General features: G+C 37.4%; 1 protein-coding gene across 1 annotated transcript in view; it reads left to right on the plus strand.

Annotated features, from left to right (window-relative positions):
• The window catches only part of naaladl2 (N-acetylated alpha-linked acidic dipeptidase like 2), a 295368-nt gene that overhangs the window by 257975 nt on the left and 27019 nt on the right, over positions 1-10374 (plus strand). Inside the window, exon 12 of the mRNA XM_079856568.1 lies at positions 3294-3387. Within this exon, the coding sequence (XP_079712694.1) occupies positions 3294-3387 (94 nt within the window). The remainder of the gene's footprint in view (positions 1-3293; positions 3388-10374) is intronic.

The raw sequence follows: 10374 nt of genomic DNA on the forward strand, positions 1-10374 counted from the left end.
CACCTTGAATGCCCAATACAGTGTAGTTCACCTTAGTTTTTCATGTGATGTTATGTGAGGATGTAGGATCAGCAGATCTTAAACAGATTCTTAAATTTGTAATCCCACACTTACAATGGAGGATTGTACATGGTGCAGTAGCTACGAATAGACATGTGGTGAACATCAATCCTAATGTAAGGGTGGGTTGTCTGTTTTGTTCTGAAAATGAAACCATTTTTTTATCTTTTTGTGCAATTTGTACGTTTGGGTAATTTATTTTCGTTTTTATTTCAATGGGTATCATCTTTATGTGAAGATCTATCTCATCAATTGTTCATTTTTGGGCCAAAAATATTCTGTTAGTCGTAAAAATATTTTGGTTTATATTCAATTTTGTGTTTGGAACTGCTAAACTTGCTATTTGGAAAACAAGGAAAAATAAGATGCTTTAGATACATTAGATCCTTTGTTGATGTTCAAGGATTTGGTTGCTTCAAGGCTCAGGATAGAACATGCATATTACAAACTGGTAGGGTGCTTGCGAATGTTTGTGAATACTTTGGCCATAAATGGAGTGTTATGTACAGTTAATGAAAATGAGGATCTACTGTTGACTTTTTAAGTTATATTGTCATTTTGTTGTTGTTATTTTTTTATTTTTTTATTCCTCCTTAATTGAGATTGTGGAATATATATGTTCAGTGGTAAAACAGTCTGGTTTAACCTACATGTTGTAAATAAAGGTGATTCAATCTCTCTCTCTCTCTCTCTCTCTCTCTCTCTCTCTCTCTCTCTCTCTCTCTCTCTCTCTCTCTCTCTCTCTCTCTCTCTCTCGTTACGTAAAGTCACTGGCAGCAAACATCCTTCTTAACATGTGCATCTGTTCAGCACCTTAAAGTGTCGACAGATAACAACTGATGTTGTACATGATGAAATTCTGGAGTGAAAAAACATCAGAATTGTAACAACTGTAGAATGTAGATGTGTTATATACAAAATATGTATGTTTCATCTGTTGGAATCAGCTGAAAGTGTGATAGTTCTCTCGCCTCTTTGGCCTTTTTTGTGTTGGGTATTAGTTTCTGCCACCCAATAGAAAGAGAGAGCAAAAGAACTAAAGAGCAACTCCAGAAATGAGGCTATAAATAAAAATTCCGCTTTTGTGTTCAGGCACATTCTGCAGTGCTGATTAATGCGCTCTCTGCTGAAATCAATGCTGGAATCTCTCAGTCTCTGATTGATTCCACATCACTTCAACTTACACTTTAGGGCTTTAATAAGAAACCAAAAAATATGTTTAGAAAAAAAAAGAAAATAGGAGAACAAGAAAATATACGATTTTGATGTATTGCAGTTATGGAAAATGTCAGGTGTTTCAGCATTTAGAGTTTGGCTTTAACATTGGTAGGAACATTTTTAAATCAAACAAAGTTGCACTACACATTGTGCACTTAATAAACTGTATACAACAATATACTGAAGATAACTTTATTTAAAAAAATAGAAACCCAGTCCTTGATCTTGTCCATTTATTCATCCATCCATCCGTCCATCCATCCATCCTTTCTTCAAACCGCTTATCCTTTGTAGAGTCACAGGGTGCTCTTGTACAGCTCTTATTTATTTTACATAACTAAAAATTCAATGCATTGCTTTTCAAAGCACCAGTTCATTTCATTCACAGTTATGAGTTATGAGGTTTTATGGACAGTTTGAGGATCCAATGGAGTTACTAGGTTTAGTCCCAAGTTCTTATTAATACTTTTTGATTGGTTAAACATTTGCAAAACCCACAGACAGATGTAAAGGGTGAACAAAAGTAATGATTTACGAAAAAATGACATTTGAAACGAAATATGGAGATACAAGGTTTCTGCCTGACAGCGGCAATATAGTATTATACAAGAGCTGACCTGTGTTTGCTGTATATTTTATCACTGAATGAGATCCTGATCTCCTGGGAGGCCAGCAAACTCCTGCCCTGGGGCTAATTCGTTTAGGCAGGGTCAGTGGTCAGACACTGAATCCTCCTTTGGGGCGTGCATTACGGTGAACTTTCAAGTCCGTCCCGAGAGGAAGATCACCCCCACATTGCCAGCCAGCAAACTGTAGATTTCACAAAGTTCAGGAGAAGTCAGGCAGAAGAGACACCATGTGATAAAACCACAGCTGGTATGTGTTCATGCTGCGCAGTCTCCCAGCCCGTGTGTTAACCTCATGCAGAACATGAAAGGACATCAGGAGAATCTATAAAGTTTGATCCGTGACAAATGTGGATGCAGGAAAAGTTCAGTACGGATCTTGCTGTCTGCAGTTACAATGACCCATCAGATGCCAATGCGGAGTGTCGGGGGCTGAAAGCAACGGAATCCAACAAGGGAGTGAAAATCAATGGAAAGGCAGAAAGATAAGACAGAATGCAACCAATAATTATAGTTCAGCTTTGAAGGACTGGCAGCTTAAAAAATGCTCTTGTTATCTGAGCCTATTAGAAAGAAGCATTGCGAGCACTCACGGACAATTTCAACACTTAAAACATGACGTTTGCTGACGTTTGTCCATTGCTAAAACAATGTCATACAAAAGAATAAGAAAGTTTGCCTAAAGTGCCAGATTTGTGAGCCAAGTGGATGGCTAGATGAATTAATGAATGAATAAATAAATTATTTAATAGTATCTTCGATTAAGTTGCATAATTATTGTAGGTAACCAGATCAACTTCACCCTCATCCACACTTTTTTTCCAGATTTTTTCTCCCTGTCATAGGTGTCCTTTTCCATAAAATAAAGATATGTTGTGATCACTGACTAACAAGTTCAGTTGCAATTTTTGCTTCTTTTTTTTAAATGTTTTTTTAAAAACTCACTAATGCTCAACAAGGCTGCACTTATTTGATCAATTAAAACAGTAATATTGTGAAACATATTGTGTAACATTATTACAATTTAAAATAACGGTTGTCTAGTTTTAATCTGTTTTAAAATCTATTCTTCTGATGGCAAAGTTGTCAGTGTCACATGATCCTTTAGAAATAATTCTAATTGGCTGTTTTGTAGCTCAAGAAACATATGTGCTGTATAATTGTTTTCAGGAGTGAAGGATGAGTAGAACAGCATTTATTTTTAAAAAGAAAAAGCTAGATGATGTTTGAGTTAAATAGGAGTGTTTTATTGAGATGTTTTTTGCAACAGCATTGATGGTAACCTTTATAAATGTACTTCTTATGTAAGATTTTTCATTTTTATGTTATTCAAAGAATAAGGATCCAAACTGACTTGTTAACGGACCGTTTTGTCTTTTGCCGATTTAGATAACAGCTGAGGCCGTCCTGCGACTTGCTACGGATCCCGTTCTTCCATTTTACCCTTTGGATATCGCACTGGATGTTCAGAACAAACTCAAAGGTAAGAATGCACCTTTCTTAAGTTATTTTACAATTTACAGAAAAATAAAATAAAATAAAATGGTGTTCCTCATCAATTTATAACTGGCAGGAATTTTCTGGAAGTTTGTTTGAGGATGTAACTCAGCATTACAGGCTGGGCCAGCTCTGTGTCACCACTCACTCCTCCCAAAGATGATTTATGGAGAGATCATCTGTTTGGGTGGACGTATCGATCTTTCCATCACAGTTTACCGGGGCGTTGGAAGAATGACCTTGATTTCTGCATTTGTAAAATACAAATTGGTGCAAATCATTTCTCGGCTCACCCGGTGCTCAGATCAAATGGGATTATAAGCTTCAGACCCGACTGGCCATCAGTCTGGTATTTTTCACAAAAATCTTTAGGGGGAACAAAAATGGAGAACATTCCCACTAGCGGAAAACACTTTATACTTCATCAGAGCAAAAGAAACCCAGGGGTAGTAATGAGCTTTTGACTGAAAATGTACAGAACATTCGGAAATTAAAGCCAAAGACTTGCAGAACTGGATTTTAGAGATTCAAATAACATAAAATTATTATATACGGTGGCTCGCAGGTTTCACCTCTGCAGAGAGACATTCAAAGCTGCCCCTCTGAATCTATTCTCGTTGCTCTAACGTCGTTAGAGCGTTGCGCATTTGTGTTTAAATATTCATGAACGCACAGAAGAGGACAGGTGAGAAATGTAATTGTCACATAATCTTGCCACATGAAGACAGACTGCAAAGCCCTTAATGCTTTGCAGTATTGATATTTCATCAGACACGCACCAAACACTTGTGTCCGATCTTTTGTTTTACTGTATTGATGCAGCGGCATTGCATGCCTGAGAAAATCCCACATCATCCACAGATGCTTCGTGAAGTCATTTTCACTGTCACTGTTTGGAAAGGAAAAAAAAAAATCCTAAATATTTGTTTTATCTTATTATTTTGCATACTGGTGATTGGCACTCCCAGCTGTTTCCTGACAGAAATAACAGTTCTGTTCAGTCTGTTCTGTATAATTTGGAGTTTGAAGGAATGAAGTCTACTCCAAATGTCACTCTTATGGTAAAACCTGTGATGTCATTGTACTGACTTTCTTTGTCAGTTAAAAGGGTCATATGATGGTTCTAAAAAGAACATTATTTTGTGTATTTGGTTTAATGCAACGTGTTTATGCGGTTTTAGGTTAAAAAAAGTCATTATTTTTCACATACTATACATTATTGTTGCTCCTCTATGCCCTGCCTTTCTGAAACGCGTTGATTTTTACAAAGCTCATCGTTCTGAAAAGCGTGGTGTGCTCTGATTGGCCAGCGATCCAGTGCATTGTGATTGGCCCAAAAACCTTAAAGGGACAATAAGTAACTTTTTAGGTATTTTATTATCTAAAATCAATATTTTTATTCATAAATATGTCCTCAATGGTGTACAAATACCTCTGCCAATGATCTGACTTATCCTCGTAAACGAAGAATTTATTATCTTTATATACATAGGACGGGTAAGTCCACGGAGGCTTCCATGTAGTTCCGCCATCTTGAAAAACTATAATAGCAGAGAGGGACAAAAAGTACTAGGCCAACACGTTTCCACAACGCGTTTCGTTCAGAGCCCGCGTCACGTGACTGAAACCAGCAGAAACGGAGCAGAGCAGTGAGAGGCGCTTTTGTCACTGCCCCGGCAAGTTTAAAAGGCTGCACTTCACGGTTAAGTCACAGGATAACGAGTCCTCTTCGTCGAAAAAGTCCACAATAAGACCGTAAAAGGAAACGTGATCGGAGATTACAAAAACAAGGGTTATTATAATGTCGGGATAGCTAATGCAGGAGAAAGCTTTCAAAAGAGACGCTGAAGTTGCCTGCTTTCTTCTCGACAGGTAAGTCAATGTTAAGGTCTTAATTACAGGCTTTTTATTTTTATTTTTTTATTAGCCTATATAGACCAGCGTTTCCCAGCGGGGTGACGCGGCACCCTGGGGTGCTTCTGGCGAGAGCAGGGGTGCTGTGTAAAAAAACAATTTTTACCATCAATCTCGGATCGTCGGAAGTCTCTAATAACAACAAATAATGCGCATAAATTTATAATAAAAATGCAAATCATAAGTTTTCGGCGTTGAATTGCGGAGGTTGCGCTTGCGTGTGATTTTATTCCCGTGCCTTATTCCCAGTGCGTCCACATAAAGCTGCCTATTTTTCATTGATGCGCTTACAGTCAAATACACACGAAAACATTGTCACAACGTCCGTCTTGCCGCGTATTCACATAAACACATCGGTTATGTCCGTGCTGCTGTCAACGCAACGCGTGCGGTGCGAACCGTGCGATTAATGTTTTTCACTTTAAAGGGGGGGTACAATGGTGTTTCATGTATTCAGAGTTGTTTACAGTGTTAAAGAGATAGATTCTCATGCTAAACATGGGCAAAGTTTTAAAAAAATATTTTGGACGAATAACGGAGAATTTCTATGCTGAAAATCTTACTTCCGGGTTGGTACAAGTTTCGGCTGGTTTTTTTTAGATCGTGGATCTAATGACGTAGATCAGAGTGCAACTCCTTATATGAGCATTTCTCCCGGAAAAGCTCGCCCGCGCGCACGTCGACTAGAGGAGAGCGAGACCGCGCACATCAACGCGCTTCAACAGGAAATCATCGGCAGCGCTGCATAGGATTTGTTCAAGAATGTCTCCAAAAAAGTGTGTATTTGGATGTGAGGGAAAGCTTACCGTGTTCAGTTTTCCAAAGAACCCAGTGTTACAGGAACAGTGGATGCAGTTTGTTTTTCCGGAGCAGCAACGGAGTGTAGGAAGTGCGGTTGTGTGTTCTGGTCGTTTCAGTGACGAATGTTTTATTAACAAGGCTCAGGTCGACGCTGGATTTGCAAATCGTTTGCTATTAAAACGTGGAGCGGTCCCAGTGATAAAAGACCCCATTCATGTAAGTACAACTGGATCAGATTTCTGTCTTTTGCTGGAAATCAAGAACTACCGCTTGACTCTATAGCTCCGCCTCCAGGACCTCGGCTTTTTCCGGAGAGAATCGGAAAGCTGTATTTTTCTTTTCTAAATATAATAAAACTAAACACTTTTTTGAGATATTAAGGATGCACTACTACTCTATAGGTACTCAAGATTAACATGAGATTAGGTGAAACTGTGCATGTTATGTACCCTTTAACACGTAAAAAATATTTAACGCAATTAAAGCAGCATTTTTTTCTGTCATCCTTTGGCTAGCGTTACATTATATAATCACGTTCTTCTTCATGCAAATGCTTCTAACCATGCAAGCGAGAAAATACAAAAGAGAATGCGCTGTCCTGTGATGCTGACACGACGCGCACCAGACTCGACTTCTCTTTCGTGCTTTATTAGCTTTGAGTATCCTCATCAGAGCAGTCTTAAATTAGTTAAATAAAGTCTTAAATGAACATTAAGAGTAGTGAGAAAATGGGACGCGTGTGGGATCCACATGTGACAGTGCAGCAGTGACATCAGAATCAAATAACACTTCATTCATAAAAATATGCCATTAAACAATTATTTGAAATATACTGTCTTTATGATGTTTCTACATTAATTTGGAGATTTACTGTGAAATTATTAGGCTACATAAAATATAGTAAAAACAAGCTATCTTGTGCAATTATAACAAAATTATCCCAATAATTATCACATTATCCCAATTATTATCCCAATAATTATCCCATACACTGAGTGAGCAAACATTTAGGTGAGATTTGCAATGGTAATTGAGCAATGTTTATATATGAATAAAAAGCCTTAATTGAATATGTCATTATGTAAAGTAATCTCTTCAGAAGAAAGTAATGATTTCCTAGATTTTAAATGGATGGACAAAAAAAATAAGAAAATAATAGATAAAAATATCTATATGACAGTAGGCCTATAAGTTTTTCCCTGTGGTATTGAAAATTGATACATTTATTTATTTATTTATTTATTTATTGCTCAAGTCATACATAAATGTTTCATTCATTCATTCATGCATTCGTAACATGCATGAACGAAGAAAAAAAAAGGAACAGGAAGAAGAAAATCTTATGGTACCTGTCATTTATTTGTGCACATCAAAAATTAAATTAAAAAAACCCCAGCACATTTCAAGGTATAGTATCAAAGTAGTATCTCTACTATTGAGTAAAGTAGAGAAGGCCCTATAAACAAGGTTGTAAGTTTTGTTTGTTCAAAACTGTAACATTCGTTTGTTCGTTGTGTCAAGTTGTAGTTTGTTTGAAATAACAAACCAGTTCACCCGAAGGAAAACTCGATGAAGTGCTATTAGAGGACATCCTGTCATAGCTTTTTGGTACATAATGGCTACCGTAGATGCAACACACATTTGAAAATGCGAGGCGCTAGAGAGCACTATTCATTTGATTGCAAAATACAATTTCACCACTAGATGGGAGAAAATCCCACTTACTGTCTGTCCCTTTAAGCGTGTGACGGAAATGTCACGCTCCCATATTTGAAACATCAGCTCCCAAAGCAATAATGACAGGTGATAATGTCGGGTACTACCTTATCAATTCGAGTCCGAATCTGAACCGGAAAATGCAGATGACCAAGCTGATCGATCGACTTTGCCAGCGCGACTGGACCAGATCGTGTCAGATTTTATTTCATTGGGGACATAATTACTGATTATGACTTATACAGCGTAAATATGTTCAAACCGACTCAATCAAGAGTGGGTAGAGGCATAACTAGAATTCCCTGACCATAATTACATACACTGTATCATTCAAAAGTTTGGGGTCAGTGTGCTTTTCAAGAAATTTATACTTTTATTCAGCAGGAATGCATTAAACTGTCTTTTGCGAGCTGTGGTAAACAGCGCGCATCTCTGCCGTTCATTCATTCATAAACAGAAACCCGATTCACGTGAGAAGGAAAAAAACTTACTACTGTATTCCTCAGCTCGCTCCTCGATATACCCGCACTTCTGAGGTACATTTTCCATTATTATTATTCCTCACAGCGCTGCGAGACGGTGTAGACAAGTAATGATCTGAATAAACTTGTTTCTCGAGCTGATATGGGGGCGTTCACAGGATTGCGCGGATTGCCTCAGCCATTTGCATTTGAATAGCGTGCGCTCTCCGTGGGCGGAGTCACATTACATTTGAATCAGCTGTAATGAGCTCGACTGGAATCGCTCTCTTTTAATACAGATTTCACAAGATGAGAATATTTGTTTTTTATATAAATTACTTCATTTAAAAGAAGAGAATTCAAGCTTCATGCCTGTGTGTCTGTATGCCTGTTTGACTGAGTATTCGCTGAGTTATTGTTAATTTTCGGACGCGTTTCAGAATGGACTACACTGACAGAGAGAAGGCAGAACTCGCATCACGTTTATTTTTCTTTATTTGGCAAAAAGCACAACACTTTGTTTTTATTGTGAGTATACACAAAAATAATACACATTTAACAGAATCGATTGATGTATGAAACTCCTATGGAAAATCAAAGTCAACAGAGTATTTATGAGTTTCTTTTACACTGATAAAAAAAAGCGAGCTGGTATCGCCGGCGATACCGCCAACCTCAGATCAAATTGATTAAATTGATCAAAAGTGACCGTAGAGACACAATTATGTTTTTTTTTCTTCTTCTTCTTCTTCTAACCAGTCAGTTAGACATACATATTCCTTTTTTATATTATTACAATTTTCCTATTTTTTTCCCCACAAATCCTACAAAACTACTAATCAACAAATGTAAGTATGAGAATAATGCAATGACCACAAAGAAGTTAACAATCTTATTAAAACATTCAAAAGATTAAAGTCTTATATTTGAGTTTCTTCCATCTATCCTGGTCTAGACAGTTGACTGATTCTATAATGTACTACAAGTTTCCACAATAATAATAATAATAATAATAATGTTTCCCTAATACATTTTAAGCATACAAGCATTGAGATATAGGTCTTAAAGATCAAAAGAAACTAATTTAGAACAGAGTTTGTACACTAGTGTATAGAGACTGGGGCAAGTAGATGAAGGGTGCTTGGTGGTTGGGACATTCTCTCCTTATGCTGTGTTGGGGTAGAAGTTTCAGAGGCACATGAAATGACAGAATTCATGAGGAATAATGAATTGAGTGAGATCAAAGTGTCATGACTAATTGAAACCTTTGAGATCTTTTGTTCCCTTAAGATTTAGACAGCTCATTGATGTTCAGATTCTTTTAGAGTGACTCAGCAATGTGAAGAATGAAGACTGCCAGGCATCATCTGAAATCATACAAATTAAGTTGATGAGGCTGTTATTGGTGAAGGGAGGCTACTTTAAAATTCAGTTATCACTACAAAGTTAAGCTATTCTCTTTTGAAAAGGTAGTTCACTACATAACAAGCTACTAACAAAAAGTCAGAAAGCTCATGAGGGAAGAGCGATGATAGCCTGATGCTGCATTCACACTATCAGCGACTTTGTCGCTACATGTCGCCAGTGGCTGGCGGTGAGGTCGCTATGGGAGTTCCCACTACTGGTTGCCTAGTAACATTTGTGAATGACATTCACGGATGTTACTCCATGTTGTAGACAGCAAATCAGTTTTCTTGCTGCTACAAACAAACATTTTGGAAGCAAACGTCTAAATTAGAGGTGGGCATAGATTAATTTTTTTAATCTAGATTAATCTAGATTAATTTTGAAATTAATCTAGATTAATCTAGATTAAAATGGCTCATTTGAATTCTGCCGAAGGCATTCAGAATATGTGTGCTACCCAAATAATGACTATAAAAGTAAGTCTTTGAGAACGGGTTTCTCAAGCCAGGTGGCGCATTAGACCAGGGGCTCATCTCCTGTTTCCAAAATGCATCACAAACTGCTTGAGAAAGCTGTTCTACTCATAGACTGTAAAAAGTTACTACTGTAGCCTACTGTTACCGTCCGTAGGCAACATTAGGTAGGCCTATGTTATTATCAACTACTATAGGCTA

This window comes from Squalius cephalus, assembly GCF_949319135.1.
Source record: "Squalius cephalus genome assembly, chromosome: 22".
In the NCBI taxonomy this organism is placed as follows: domain Eukaryota; kingdom Metazoa; phylum Chordata; class Actinopteri; order Cypriniformes; family Leuciscidae; genus Squalius; species Squalius cephalus.